The sequence below is a fragment of the Harmonia axyridis genome, chromosome 1 (assembly GCF_914767665.1).
Source record: "Harmonia axyridis chromosome 1, icHarAxyr1.1, whole genome shotgun sequence".
Classification (NCBI taxonomy): domain Eukaryota; kingdom Metazoa; phylum Arthropoda; class Insecta; order Coleoptera; family Coccinellidae; genus Harmonia; species Harmonia axyridis.
This window is the reverse complement of record NC_059501.1, coordinates 640,560-656,808: the sequence shown is the minus strand read 5'-3', so window position 1 is coordinate 656,808 and position 16,249 is coordinate 640,560. Positions and strand designations below refer to the sequence as shown.

Below are 16,249 nucleotides of genomic sequence, written 5' to 3'. Positions count from 1 at the left end.
ATTACTTCTGCCTTATTAGTTATAGAGTGAATATTAATTAATTCAAAAAAAAAAGAAAAAATGAGATGCTAAAACGTACCGATCCAGGCAATAATTGAAGTCATTGGTACGGACTTTCTCCAAACAATTATTGCCTTTTGTTTAGTTCTTAGATACCTGCTGATGTCGAGCCAAGAGCAGGTAGTTTTCAAAACTAACAATGTTTTGTTAGTTTTGAAAACTACCCCTCTGTCGAGAGTGGGGGGTGTTCCCCCCACTCTCGACTCGAGGGGGGGGTCAGAAATGAAACTGCTTGACTCTGTCTGTTTTACCCTGTTCAACCAAAGCTCTCAACGAGTACACATTGAAATATAGCTGTAAATAATAAATAGTTCTCTAGTGTTCTTTACACCCCACAAATATACAGTCCACTACCATCACCAGCAATATCCACGTCAAGAAAACTGTCGGTCAGTGCAACCAAACCACCCCGCAGATCCAACACCTTCAATCGGTAAACTATTCTTACCGTGCTTGAATACTCAATGTCAGTTTATAATGTTATAAGTTTGATTTTATAAAAGTCATTTCTACCTCCAGCAAAGGTAAACCACCTTGTTGAAGGATCGTTTTTAGTTTGCTTATTCAATTTTCACTTCCGACTTATCCGTTCGGGCAAATCGTCCGGCTGCACCGGAACGTGTGTGATCTCCTTTAGCTCCAGGAAAATTACAAAAACCGGATTTTTAATTTTTTCTGAGCGTTTTCTTTTCTTTTTCCACCAGGAAATGATGTTCCAAGGCGGCGACTACGACGCGATGAAGCGCAAGGGCCCCGCCATGTACAAGCAGCAGTATTCGCCGTACAGCAGCCCCAACCACGGCAGTCCGGGGTATCTGCCGCGCACCAACAGCTCCACCAGCGCAGGATCTGCATCAGCTGGACCTTTTGGAGGTGGTACTCCACCTAGGCCGCCAAGTGGTCATGGTGGTGGCGGTGGCCAAGGTACCACGCTCCAGATCAATCAGGCTCAGCAGATGCACATCAGCCAGCAGGGTCACGGTCACAACATCCAGGTGAGTTTTTTCTGTGTTTTACAAGGTTCAGATGATTCGGCACTGTTGACCTTTATTTTTGCTGCTATTTTCTATTTTAGTTTTGGACCTCGAAAGATTTCAATTTGAATATTCAGAGAGCTCTAAGTTGGACCTAAATTGAGCATATTGTATGGTTGATATAAAGGTTTCTTTCTCCTAACACTTTTGGTGAAACATATTTGGAAACCTTTCAAAGCGTTTTAACTTCTCCAAAGCTCTGCGAATCAGCAGAATATTTGAGCCTATGCTTCATTTATTTTCAGTTATTCATAAAGCCATATGTTGGGCCTCCTTTTGAGACTTCATGAACGCTGTAAATCCTTATTCTTGTGCCTTAACATTTGAATGATTAAGACATCTAAGCTCATAAATAGTCATCTGACATCTCATGCTTATAAGTATGTTCCTGTTGAAACCATAAGAGCACCTCATTTGCTATTGAATGCTTCTTGTGGCTAGAAGTACCAAAATTAATACTTCTTGTGGCTCGAATTACCAAAATGTTGTTTCTTTTTTCTCGAAGTACCAAAAATGCTGTTTCTTGTTGGAAGTACTATGAAATGTTGATAATCAGGCTTGGAGGACTGAAATGTATTATTGTGGGTGAAGGAAAATACGAGAATGATTATAACTTGGTTGATTTGCCTTGTTAAACGATAGAATACATTCACCAAATGAATGATATTATCATTATGAGAGCACTCGATACAAGAGATAACAAGGTATGGTATATCCAAAGTCACTTGGAGGAAGCCAGAATATTTTGATTATACAAGGGTTGTCCAAGCTCCCAGAAACAATACTTTCAAATAAACAGCGGTATTTAGCGGATCGCGGTATCCACTTCAAAGAAATGTATCGCCAAGCGTTTTTATGGACTAGTTCAAGTGACTTTGGATATACTATACCTGTGAGCAAAGAGTTGAACCAAAATTCTTTTTTTGCCCTTATAAGCTTTAACAGCTATCTTAAAAGAAGTCTTATTTTGGGCGGTAATTTCTCCTATCCGAAACGAGGAGAAATATGGCAACAGTTATCGAATTACATCACATCACGATCAGCGCAGCTGGCATGCAACAGGTGGAAGTTGATTTCAGTTTTGTTTACGTTTTTCGGCTTTCCTAATCGCTCTTTCGAACAATCCACTGCTCGATTTGGAACTTAACACTCTTGTGATATAGATATGAAGGCTTCAAGTCTATAAATACCAGTAGATGGATTGACACATGAATGTATACAGGGTGTTTGTGAATAAGTGTGGCAAACTTCAAGTGGGGATTTTTTATGAAAAAATAATGACAGTTAAATAAACAGGGTGGTCCAGATTTTAGTACAATAACTTTGGCGTCGGATATAACAATTCTTTTCATAAAAAAATTGTTATAAACATATGTCCAAACAAGTTTCGTTTTACAGATACCGGGCGTTAAAGTTTGAAAAAAAAATAATTTTTTTACGTATACCTCTTGTATTATTACATTAATTGTTTCAAGTTTTAGGTATTGAAGTCTTAATAATGTTATGTTTTGAATTAGGTAAATGTCTCCTGCCAAACGTTTCCAGTGGCGTAGAAATAGGGGTGCGATGATCCTTTTCTTATTGATAATCTACACCACTGACTCTTTTTTGGAAAAAAATTGTCTCAAGTCTGAAATCAACAGAGCTCTATTGAAAAAAAAAGGTGTCCTGAATTTTTTCAAGGAATGTCCCATTTTCGAGATAATCGAGTACAAAGCAAATACTATCCACAAAAATCTACAAAATTCAATTTTTCAAATTTTCCCATTAGTGATAAATGAAAGTACGAAAATTGGCGTCGTGTATTATAACGCTTTCAGATGGCATATAATTGAACATTTCAAACAAAAATGTTATCCAACTCATAGACAATAAAAAATATTCATAAAATGTTTTACTGTTCTAGTTACTTTCAGATATGTTCAATTTAATGTCATCTAAAAGCTTTATAATAAACTACGTTAATTTTTGTACTTTCATTTATCACTAATGGGAAAGTTTGAAAACTTAATTTTTGTGGAAAGTATTTGCTTTGTACTCGATTATCTCGAAAATGGTACATTCTATTAAAAAAATTTCAGGAGTAAATTTTCAATGAGAAAAGGATTACCGCACTCCTATATTTACGCCACTGGATAATTTTAAAAGGAGACACTCACCTAATTTGAAACATAACATTATCAAAACTTAAATACCCAAAAATTAAAACAATGAATGTAATAATACTAGAGTTATAATTGAAAAACTGTTTTTATGCAAAAAAAATCGAAAATCTCAACGCGCATTTTTCATTTATTTTATGAATTATATCAGTTAGTTCTTGATAATGTATTAAAATTGAGATTTTTTATTTTCTTGTACGAGGCATGAGTGATTTTTTGGAACAAATTGAATGAGCCAGTCAGAAATGATTTTTACTTGGAAATATCTCAGTGGCGTACCATTCTTCTCTTTCAAAAATACAAAGTTTTTATTCCCCATAAGAAAAAATTTTTAAAACTATATATTAGTTTAGAGATAAAGAGATAACTCCTGAAACAAAAAATTAAAACATCGCTTCGAAATAGATTTGACCGGTGAAGTTCCCAAATAATCAAGACGACATCTATCGGCGTAAAATGAAGAAGAAGAAATCACCCGTTTTGACTGTTCTATGACCGCATTTTGAACGAAAACACGTCATCGAATTGTTGTGTATTCTGCGCATCTTGCTCATATTTCAACCGAGCGATATCCCATCGTAGAAAGTTCAGAGCGGTGCATAAAGCCTACTTCACGAAAAATTGCAGGTAATACGCGCGTTCCGAGCACCGTCAAGGTTTGTGTCCCCATTCTAATCGATCATCCTCGCTGTTTATTTACAATGCAGAATTATAAATATTTTCAAGGATAGCTGTTGCGTCGAACGCTTGATATCATCGGATCCAAGTTGGCACACTGAAAAAAATATATGCTATATCCAAGACTAGTAGTCTTGACTGGAAGCAATATTAGACTCATATATCCGCAAGCATAACTTGACTCAATGCAAGATGCACGTTATTCTTAAACGAAAATGTTCACTACAATTCATATGAGGAAAAGTAAACTTGGGAATAGTATAATAACTTTTATATCAAGATGAAGGATTACTTTAACCAAGAATAAGCCCATTTGGATCGAACATAGAACAATCTTCTGGCAAAACTTTCTTAGTTTCCGATTAAGAATAAGGCTTCTTGGAATGAGTATAGAACATTCTTCGAGTTAACCTACCCAAAACTTCGAATAAGAATAAGACTTCTTGGATCGAACATAGAACAATCTTCTGACGAAACTTCCTTAGTTTCCAAATAAGAATAAATAAAACTCGGTGGTTTACAATTCTTTGGGTATATTAATCGCTAGAGGTAACATTACGTCCGAGATTTAGGGTACTTCATTGTGTACGATTACTGTAGATTTGTACGAATTGTAAGGAATATAAGGTTCTTGTTACAACTCTACAGTAATCGTACATAATGAAGTACCCTTAATCTCGGAGGTAATGTTACCTCTAGCGATTAATATACCCGAAGAATTGTAAACCACCGAGTTTCGAATTGTATTATACTTGAGTTACGTGAAATGAAGTTGAATTTATTTTGGAAATCATCTATTATCTCTTCAAATATAGAAAAACTTGTACCTTTCAGGCAGTATTAACATATTAGGTATCACGATATTATTTATCTCGACAAATCATATTGGGCATATATCGTATAATCCCTCAATATTGGTTTTTGAAATAAATGACATCCTCTGTTAGGCAACAGATTATTTTGGAGAGAAGATCGAGTTTTTTTTCAATGATTAAATATGGAAGGTCTAATATCACATCGTTAAAAAACGGATAGCTGATGGAGGGATAACAACAATAATTATTTTCTCCGAAGGATCACTCAACATTCCATATTTTTCTTATGAGGTACCTGAAAATGGAATTTTGGGTGATAACAGAATTTACACAGGAAAAAATTGAACACATTTTATTTTCTCAACATAAACATATAACATTCGTCAAAAATATATAATATATCATCATAAAAAAAACGTATAACAAAAATTAAAAAAATATATCTTTGTTTCCTAAAATTAGAACAGGTACAAAATTTGTATCACCTATTGCATGAACTATTGTGTGAACATACTTGAGTACATACCGACGACTCTACTATCTTAATCCACTTCTCAGTGAATTTCATCCTTTTTCCGATATTAGGGATCAATTCCTTAATTAGGCTTTCTGTTAGTTTTGTTATATTATCAGGTGTTATTCCATGCTCTGAAAACCCAAAGCGTGAATTTCAGTATAAAATCTAATGATACCTGGCCAACAATCAATCTGTTAATTTTTTCATTCAGACCAACGAAGTGCATAAAACAATTTCTCAGAATATCTGTAAATATAGGTACTCACCCTTGAATATTGGAATCAAATCGGCCAATTCCCATTCGTCTAGAATTTTCTACATAATAATAAATCACTAAAAATATTATGAACACTAAACTATAAAAAACTGTTCCTGCTCTCTTCGACTTCGAAAATGTCTGCCAATAAACTTTCCACTAGTTCCAACTATCTAGACTAGCATCATGCGCAAGCCCTATCATTCGCTCCGACCAACCACAATCTGCGCAGGAACAAACGGCCAGCCGTAGTAGAGCGTATTTGTATTTGGCTTGCGTATATTAGTATTTGGATGAAGAATAGTGTATGCTTCAGAAAAGCAGTAGTTGAATTCGCGGAAGATATTTTAGATTTCAACCAAGATAGCTATTCTTAATATAATCAGTGCAACTCTTCCATCAAAACAATTTTTACTACAATTGAGGATTAATATTCTAGTTATAAGAATGGTTTTCTTTCAAGTCAATATCAAAACTAGACTTCGATCGACTTCTATTAATTTTGACTCATGTATTACATTTTCTCTAGAGGAAACAAAATGATTTTCAATGGATCTTGATAGCTATTCTTGCTTTTATACTAGTGATCTTGTTGAATCGAGAACACGAAATTTTCAGTTAAATATATTGTAATCTTGGTAAACAAGTATATGTGTGTTCTTGAAATGAAAGAATGATATTTTTGTTTCAAGTAAAATAGTTTCAACGCAATATTAAAACAACTTAGATTTAGAATATTTGTTCAAGATTATCCTTATACTTGAATGTAGATTACGATTTTTTTCCGTGCACGTGTCCGAAAGTTTCGGGTTAGGTTAGGGATGGTCCAGAACAGAATCAGGATAAGCAAAACACCATGTGTAGTGTATACAAGTTGTATTGTATCTTGTTGGTCGAAAAAATGCCTGTCGAACTGATGTATTATTTATTGCTCTCACTTTTTTGTGAGAAAACAACGGTACGCCACTGAGATATTTCAACATAAATTTCATTTTCATAGGACTTTTCTTCTGGATTTCAAGGGGTAGTTAATATGAATTTATTGATATGCAATTGAGAATTGTATATTATTATTGGTGCGCATATGATTTATGATCTCTTCTTGAGAAAAATGGTACGCCACTGAGATTTTTCAAAAGTTTTCGTTGGAACAACTTGTTTATTCATTTCTTCATTTCCAATTCTTTTTCTATTTCGATTTTTACCGAAGTAAGAACTATCCAAAACTTTGACATTTCATCATCACCGCCACCTGTCACACATTGACAAATCGACTCTAGCGACACCATCCGGTTACAGAGCGAAGTAGAACGAAATTTGACAACGCTATCGCCGATTTTGGACGACGATTTCAACGATCAACTACGTGTGTTGAAACCAGGTGTTTTAACGTCTTGAATATTCGGCGATGCGCATAGCTAGCTTTGTTTTTAATTTCGCAACTCGATCCGCGACTGGGCGAACGAAACAAAAGCGCGTTTCGACATCCATCGCCGTGTTTTTGTCACCATCCTTGAACCCAATACATGTTTTGTGTTTTTCCTGTAAAAACGGGCAAGGAAGGTTATTGTTATTGTAGATTGTGACATGGAAACGAACGGCTTAGATAAAAATTTAAGATCGTATTGTCGCTGTCACTTTTGTTTGTGGTTTAGCACTTGAGGTCTACAGGGTGGTCGTAGATTGGAAACGAAGAGGGGGCTTGAATTAATTACTAAAATGAAGGACTCAGGAACATGAGTCATTTCAGAGATACAGCTTGTTAAAGTTGAAACATCTGTATTTTTCGAAATATTCATCTGAAAGGACCAGGCGGCAGCCTAATGAAAAAATTGCCAATATTGCCAATATGCTTGATCCTCTACAATACGACCAGCAGCTAGTCTATTAACTGAAAAATGTCGTCCATGATTTCTTCTAAAATTTCTGTTTTCACAAATGAGCACTTATTTTGATAAATCAATTTAACAATTTCTAAACGTTGTTGAAGCGTATATCTTTTCAAGATCAAACGGCATAAACATAGATAGAGGTAGTATACGCAATTTTTACATGTCTCCAACAGAGTTAGATTAAGTTGTCGGATTGTGATATATTTTCAAATCCACAATTTTACTATATCGTTATGAATGTATATTATATTAAAAGAAATATATATATTTGAGTGATTCCCGATTGAATATGCAAATTTGAATATTTGGAATCCGATATTTTCCTAATTGTCGTATTTATAATAAGCAGAATATTTATTATTTTCTGTATCTACCTGCTGAAATCCAAGGTTTGGCAACTTTTGCTCTCCTAGTGTCATCGGTTGTTTCACGTCGTTTGGCGCGCTTGAAGTTTGTTTTATGAATTTTTGATATATTTAGGTATCTATTTCAATATATTTCAATATATGGGACCTAAGAAGTGTGTTCTTTGTGGAGAAACTCGCGAATTGAACGAAATATCGTATCACCGATATGTTTTCATTTCCGCGCGCTTCATGTCAAATTTGATAGTTCATGTTGGGGACAAAATTTGCTCGATGAAAATGATATATGCTCCTTCTATCTATGTTTCTTACTCTGAGTGCTTAACCTACTGAACACAAATGACATAATAAATGTCAAAAAATAGCACATTGCGTTGCTATTATAACCATATTAAATTGTACAGTTCCTATTGAAAAACTCTATACATATTCAAATCAGATGTAAACCTTGTTATTCAAAAGTTATCATTCTCGACGAGCTCGCAAAATCTTTTCTGGAATATTTTACCAGCATTTCTCCGCCGGCGCCACTCATCGTGTCTAACGACAGTTTTCTACGTCTTCAACTACGCTGATGGAAAGCTACCAATCAAATGTTGGGCTTCCATGTAATTAAATCGGTGTCATTGAAACGCTTATTACTTCTAATTGTCGTTCTACAACGATGACCGAGCTGCCAACTTTACACTCGTTGCTTATAAGCCGATATGGGCACATACGGAACTGCTCCTTTGCTCTGTTTCCACATTAAAATCGGTACCGTAATAAGCAGTTGGAGATAATGACGGTTTTCTTGTGTTTCACGATGTCGTTGGTTTGTACTGAAGATGTTAGACACTTCTGGATGTTTTTTTTCTCTTTATCAACTTGTTAAGTTAACTCAATTGCGGCTGCTAACAAGCTAATTGAAAAGTCTCCGGTCTACCATAGTAAATCGCATTTTTTTTTGCCAAAATTCGATTTTATTATTCAACATAGTTGCTTTCGACGGCGATACAGCGATTATAGCGATCTTACAACTTTTCGATAGCATTTTTGTAGTACGATTTGTCTTTCGCTTCAAAATAGGCTTCAGTTTCGGCGATTACTTCTTCATTGGCGCTAAATTTCTTTCCTGCGAGCATTCTTTTGAGGTTTGAGAACAGGAAAAAATAGATGGGGGCCAGATCTGGCGAATACGGTGGATGCAGAAGCAATTCGAAGCCCAATTCATGCAATTTTGCCATTGTTTTAATTGATTTGTGATACGACGCATTCTCTTGATGAAACAGCACCTTTTCTTACTTCAAATGGGGCCGTTTTTTGACGATTTCATCCTTTAAACTTTAAACGATGCAATAACGCTAAATAATTACCGCTGTTGATGGTCTGGCCTTTTTGGAGGTAATCAATGAATATTATATTTTGCCCATCCCAGAATACTGCTGCCATAACTTTGCCAGCTGACTGTTGTGTTTTTCCTCGCTTTGGATTCGATCATCGTGTGCAGTCCACTCAACTGACTATCGATTGGACTCCAGAGTGAAATGTCGGAGTCTTGTTTCATCCATTGTCACATAACGATGCAAAAATTCAGGTTTATTGCACTTAAACAGCTTCAAACACTGCTTAGAATCATTAACACGTTGTTGCATTCAATCGATTGTGAGCTCGCGCTGCACCATTTTGCACACAGCTTTCTCATGTACAAATATTCGTGAATGATATGATGTACACGTTCAGATGATATCTTTATAATATCTGCTATCTCGATCAACTTCACTTTATGGTCATTCAAAATTATTTTGTGAACTTTTTTGATTTTTTTGTCGGTGGCAGCCTTTTTTGGTCGTCCACTGCGTGCGGCGTCTTCGGTGCTCATTTCACCACGTTTAAACTTAGCATACCAATCAATGATGGTTGATTTTCCTGGTGCAGACCCCGGAAACTCTTCATCAAGCCAAGATTTTGGTTCAACTGTATTTTTTCCCTTCAAAAAGCAATATTATATCAGCACACGAAATTCTTTTTTTTTGCATCTTTTTTCAAATAACAAAAGTAGCTGCACTCACAGCGCGATATCTCACAAACTAATGGTCCGACTGCTGTCAAATTTTGACACGTATCGTTTGAATGTTGGTACTAGTTAAAAATCATATGGATTTATTACTAGCACCGCCATATGTGCATCCGACAGGGGACTTTTCAATTGGCCTAATAATGTGAAGAAGAAGTTTTTAATTTGTTGAATTTTCCTCTTCAATTTAATAACTTTAATCCTGAATTATTGTAAAGAGTTCTCCACTGTACTGATTGTTACAATTTAAAATAGGTATGAAGGCAACACTGTGTATTATTCTTGACATTTCTAATGTCTTGTTCAGTAGGTTATGCCATTTAATTATGGAAAGATACACGCTACATACAACGACGTTTAAAAATTGTTAACTTATATTTCATCAAGAAAGTTTCATTATATAACTAACAATCGATATGCTGAAAAACTTCTTCAGGTTTTACATTTTTAATGAATGAATAAGTTATACAACACGTTAAATCTGAAAAAAAAGTAAAACGTGTAAAATGTGTAACGAATCAATTATTTCTTTAAATAAAAAGAGGAATTAGAATGACTGTTTTCCGAAAAAGAAAGATATTCGTAAAAAAAGCGTTCGAGATACAAAATATTTAGCAACTCCCTTTAAATTATCTCTAAAATCTAAATAACCATTTCCCCGCGACCGGACGCCACTGTCCCATTATCCGAATATCTGTTGATCCTATCCGAGCGAACCGTCGCAAGACGACCTCGAACAATTTAGCGGGAAATCGTCTTTGGTGCGCCCCTTCCACGAAGACCAGCGTCGGGACGTCCTCAGGTCACGTGGTCGATGCTCGGAATCGATACGAGCGTATAGAAAGTTGCGCCGGACGCGCCACGGTGCTCTTCTCCCCCTATGGGTGATATCTCCGTGGTGGTGGCCGACTGCATTGGATACGCGGAACGGGGGTTCCGTAACGGGATTCGCGATTGCGATTCGGTGATTGCGGTCTATGCACGTTGAAATGAGGTTAGAATGGCGTATCAAACCCTTCGATTTGATAAGATTGTTGTTCGATGTTTTAGTTCACTTTTATAATTTTTGGGGTCAGAACTCATCAAAAGTGTTTTTAACTTTCCTTTCGTTCAAAAAACCCAGTTCTGCCCATGTGACGGCGCCACTGATGTGGGTACGTCACTCAAATCCTAACCTAACTAAAATCCTGATGAATTGCCGAACGGCGAGAAAGACTAGCACTCTTTTCGTATAGAAGGTGAAAATTCTAAGCAAGTACACTTCCAGGCGTGACTTTTGACTTGAGAGAAAACACCATCACGAGGCGAAATTAGAGATATTTTTTCTTACAAATCACCGATTTTTATGAGGTTTCATATAATTTCCTTGAACAATAATCTACATGGAAAAAAGTTATTATTTATTATTTGCAAATGCAAAATAAAAAAATTAATTTAGTTTCTTTTCGTTTTTCCAAATAAAATTTACTTTGTACAAAACACTGATATATTTTCGAGATATTCGTGAAAAACAACCTACCAAAAATCATTAAAAACGAGGTTAGGCAATCTATAATTTCGTGAAAGTCGTCGTATAGTGCTGCCCTCTACTAATTTGCTTCGAAACAAGAAAATAGATGAAGTGAATGTACTACTTCGTACACCGTACAAAGTTTGGTCATCGCAAAGCGCCAGAGGGGAAATAAATGGGTACCAAAGTTTTACTGATACGCGAAAAACCACGATGCGGTAATCCCTCTTAAATCGTAGTACCCTTTCTTGCCAATGTCTTTGTTGTTCAGCCTCATATTTTACCATAGCGTATGCCTCGAAAGTTTTGGCACAAATTTTAACTGTACGAAAAATTAAAAAAAATCAAAATGATCAGTAACTCAATGATCCGACGTTTTAATGATAGTTCAGTCTACGAAATCGATTGCTTTGCAGTGGCTTATAAAATAGAGCTTAGAAAAAGTTTTTATCATTTAGTTTTGAGCAGATGCCCAAAGCTCAAATAATTCGACCTTTTGAAAATCAAAATATTTCGCAGAGTACTATACTTTTTGCAATAGCAGAATGTAGTAGGGTTACTATACCTAAATCTTCTGACAAGTGTTAGACCTAGATTGTAAACTGGACTGAAGCAAATCAGTTAATCGAAAGTGCCAATAATAAAATTGGAAAGTCCAGGCAAGATGAAATTTAGGGAAAAGGGCAAATTTGCTGAAAAATTTTTAGTTTGGTGCGTGATATCAACTGGTGGAATTTCCAGGCTGTATAAGGGAGAAGAAGCTGTGGATAGTAACATTCACAACTGCTAATCAAACTTCTTAAAACTTTCAATTGAATCTTTCCTGAAAAATTGCCATGAAATCTTGGGTTCTTTTCAAATTTGTGACAAAACTGTGTCACAGTGGCCGATTTTTAAGACAATCTTGATTTCTAGCCTTGGCCACTCTAGATAAGTGGATATTTCACCCATTGAACACGCTTGGGGTATTATAGGAAGAAGATTTTTCAATTTACCCAACATCCACAGACTCTAGCGGTACTAGACACGACATACAAGTAGCATGGGATGAAGATACCTCAAGAGGAAATCGTATCATCTCAGTAAGAGTATGCCCAGACTTGTGACTGAGTGATTAAGACACTATAGAGGCTCAACACTGTATTATTTTGTTACATTTATTCAAATGGTTGTTACACAAAAAGATACGCATACAAAAAATAGTTGTAACGAATTGATTACTACTGGGTGTCCTTTTTTCAATCTGAAAGAGACTTAGGCAAAGGTCATAGTAATCTAGAAGACCAATAATATAACAGCCAACAAGCTTCTAGGGGGCCAGAACGTAAAACAAGTGAACAAATCAAGTATTGGGGATGAAGGGTAACTGACAATCTAGACCTAGGCCCAAACATCGAAATTATATCAAGAATAGAGTATGCAAGATCAGCATTCGAGCCGATGAAGAGACTTCTAAGTAACGCAAATTTGGCTATAAGTCATCGAATGGTTAAATGCCTTATATACTCCGTTCTTTTATATGTGATGGTAGCTTCGACACTCAAGTTGGCAACTGAGAGGCAAATCGAAGCATTTGAAATGAGTATGTTTAGCAGAATGCTCAAGGTTCTTGGACAGATAAAGCTTCTAATGAGAGAGTACTAGACAGTGTTAATGCAGATAGAGAGCTATCAAAGATGCAAAACGGCCTACCTCAGAAGCGTAATGATGGGTCGCCAGTATCAGTTGCTCCAGTCGACCATAAAGAACAAAATAGAGAAAAAACAAGAACCAGAAGGAGACGACACTCTTGGATGATGAATATAAGAGACTGTACAGAAGTGAATGCCCAAAAATTGGTTCGCACCATCCAAAAGAGCAACGAAGTTGTCATGGTTGCCCTCAATCTTCACCAATCCTACATCACTTAACATTATACAAATATCCACGATATACGTGACAATCACCATCAGTTTACACAATTGTGGGACCCTCATAGAACACGTAACAGATACCGCTCGTCCAAGGGCGTCAGGCTCAACCCCCGCCATATCACGGCCAACGTTCGACCTACCCACGTGTGATATCGCAACCCCCTCGACCCCCCCGCGCCGCCGCCGCTGCCGCTGTCGACGGATCGATGTTTGTCCAACTGATCGCGGCAATCATCGGCACATTGACTCTTGGCACACCCCTGAACCCTTAATGAGCTCGCAGCGAATTGAATAATTTACAGGGAAGCCAATTGCCACGTTCTGTTGGGTGTTGGTCGTCGAAGATCTAGAAGAGAGGGAGAGGTTTAATCGAGGTTCTTAGTGAGGTTCTTGGCAATAGGATGTTTAAGGGATTTAAGATCAGAAAACTGCTGTAGAACGTTTAAAAAGAAGTGATTGTTTCGTAGGTTTTAGAGTTGTCAGTTCTATAGATCTACCTTCAATAAGCCGTCGCCGTCGTCGCTACTTTGGTCTATATTCTGGAAGCACATCTGTTTCTTATATATAGTGTGAAAAAATGTAAGGGGTGATTCTGTGATGACAATTAAGGTAGGTATTTGGTATGAAATTTTTTGAAAAACCTTTCCCTGGAAAAGTTACACCTCTCCGAAGATTGATAAAAAATTGTTTTTATTTTTTATTTTCCATGTTTATTAAGCTAAAAGAACGAAACCTGGTGAATATTATTGGTCAATAAAACTACGCATTTCGGAATTTTTTTTTGGCGGGTTGAAATTTTTTGGTAGAAAATTTTCCTTTTGAAAAACAAAGCTGAAAAGCCTAATTTATTTACTTGAATTTTTATCGAAAACTTTTACATTTACGAGAAAACATAGATGTATTGCAAACCCATGTAAAATAGCATTTTATCGAACAAGAGCCAACCAAATTGTGATTCTACTAAGCCAAAACTTTTACAACTAAAACAAAAAAACCTGTCGAATATCGATAAAACAATAATATTTGTTGAAATTTTTTTTTGTTAATCTTCAGAGATGTGTATCTTTTCCGGGGATAGGTTTTTCGGGAAATTTCATACCAGATACCCACCTCAATTTTCATCACATAATCACCCTTTACATTTTTCGGTGTTATTCACATACAACCTGTATGTGAATGTGCGAAAACAAAAGCAAGGATTTGATATATGTTATTCAAACTCTGCTCCATCGACAACAAGAGTTAAAAGCTCATCGAATGCTCTCAAATATCTAAGGCGAGGTCGCTATTAGTGAAAGAACGTGCCAAGAGTGGTTTCAACGCTTCAAGAACGGTGATTTCGACGTCGAAGACCATCATGGCGGTGGAAGAGAGAAGGTGCAGAATTGAATGCATCACTTGATCAAAACTCGTGTCAAACGCAACAAGAATTGGCAGAATCATTGGGACGCAACAAGCTATTTCAAATAGCCTGAAAGTCATGGCAATGATTCAGACACAAGGAAATTGGGTACCGTACGATTTGAAGCCGAGAGAGTTGAATGGCGTTTGTTTGCTTGTAAACAGCTGCTTGCAAGGCAAAGACGGAAGAGATTTCTATATCGCATTGTGACTGAAGACCAATATTGGGTTCATTACGATAATCCCAAGCGCAGAAAATCATGGGGATATCCCGGCCCTACTTCCACGTCGAAGACCAAACCGAATATTCACGGGTCCAAGATCATCCTCAGTATTTGGTGGGACTAGCTCGGCGTAGTGTATTATAAGTTGTTGAAACGGACTGAAACTATCACAGGCGATCGTTATCGAACGCATTTAATGCGTTTGAGCCGAGCATTGGAAGAAACGGCCGCAATACAACGAGAGACTTGATAAAGTGATTTTACAGCATGACAATGCTCCATCCCACGTTGCGAAAGAGATCAAGACACACTTGGAAACGTCCTACCCCACTCGCCGTATTTTTTAGTAGTTGCTTTCTCGTTGAGCGTTATTGGATTAATCGATAAAAATTGTAGAATATCAACAAATAATAAATTGGAAAAGCTCAGTACCGCGCCAATTGCTTCCTAGAAAATCACATAACTGCATACATGAATATATTTCGCCTTTCTACACCCCAATTCGCGCACTAATCACCCAGCCCTCAAGCCCTCCCGACTTAACGTCAGTAGTTCATTCCTAACACCAATCGCCACTCTTATTTCTCGACCCATTATCTTCCTTTTCGACATCTTTCCGACGTTTTTTAAGGGATGCTCCCAGTCTAACGGAGCGTGCCTCCTCCCGTTCTAGGTTAAAAATCTCCGTTCCGCCTTGGGTTTAATTGGCCGGACACGTGATCGTGAGCGCGAGCAGCTCGAGGAGCCGATTAAGTGGCGAAACGACCGACTACGGTCCCGCGGAATGCTATTTCGCGGGCAGCAGCAGCAGAAGCGGCAACAACGGGATATCCGTCGGCGGCGGCCCAGTTAGACGATGGCATTATGGGGTGTTAGCCTCGGGCCTAACGGGCCGACTCGCCGTACGTTTCGGATCGTGGAGTGGGTCCCTGACCTTAGCTTCGGGCGTTAGATGGTTTAGGAGAGAGAGGGGGTATATCGAGTGGAGAGGTTGACAGTTTGAGGTGCAACTTCTATGGTTTTTGTTGTTTTCTTCATATACAGGGTGATTTATCAAGAATATCCAATTTCCTAGCTTTCTCACTAGGTTCTTCAGGGTAGATTCATTTTGATTCGGTGCTGAAGTCGCTTGATCGATTCTTCTATGGCAGTTTGGAATGAACTAGGATGTCTAAAACACTGGTGTGCTCGCTTATTGTTGAAAACCCTTAAGAGGGATTACCTCCACGTGGTTTTCCGCGTATCAATTAAACTTTGGTACCCATTCATTTCCCCTCTAGCGCTCCTGCGATGACCAAACTTTGTACAGTGTACGAAGTTGTGACGGGTGGTTTATTTTTCGAGGTATATAACTTTAAGTTGGCAT

The 16,249-nt window shown here is 37.2% G+C and overlaps 1 protein-coding gene across 5 annotated transcripts in view; it reads left to right on the top strand.

Moving 5' to 3' along the window:
• The window catches only part of LOC123671331 (neurogenic protein mastermind-like), a 78,165-nt gene that overhangs the window by 38,502 nt on the left and 23,414 nt on the right, over positions 1–16,249 (top strand). For all 5 annotated transcript variants that reach the window (XM_045605091.1, XM_045605090.1, XM_045605092.1 and 2 more), the window contains one exon: positions 765–1,055. In XM_045605091.1, coding sequence (XP_045461047.1) covers positions 765–1,055 — 291 coding nt within the window. The remainder of the gene's footprint in view (positions 1–764; positions 1,056–16,249) is intronic.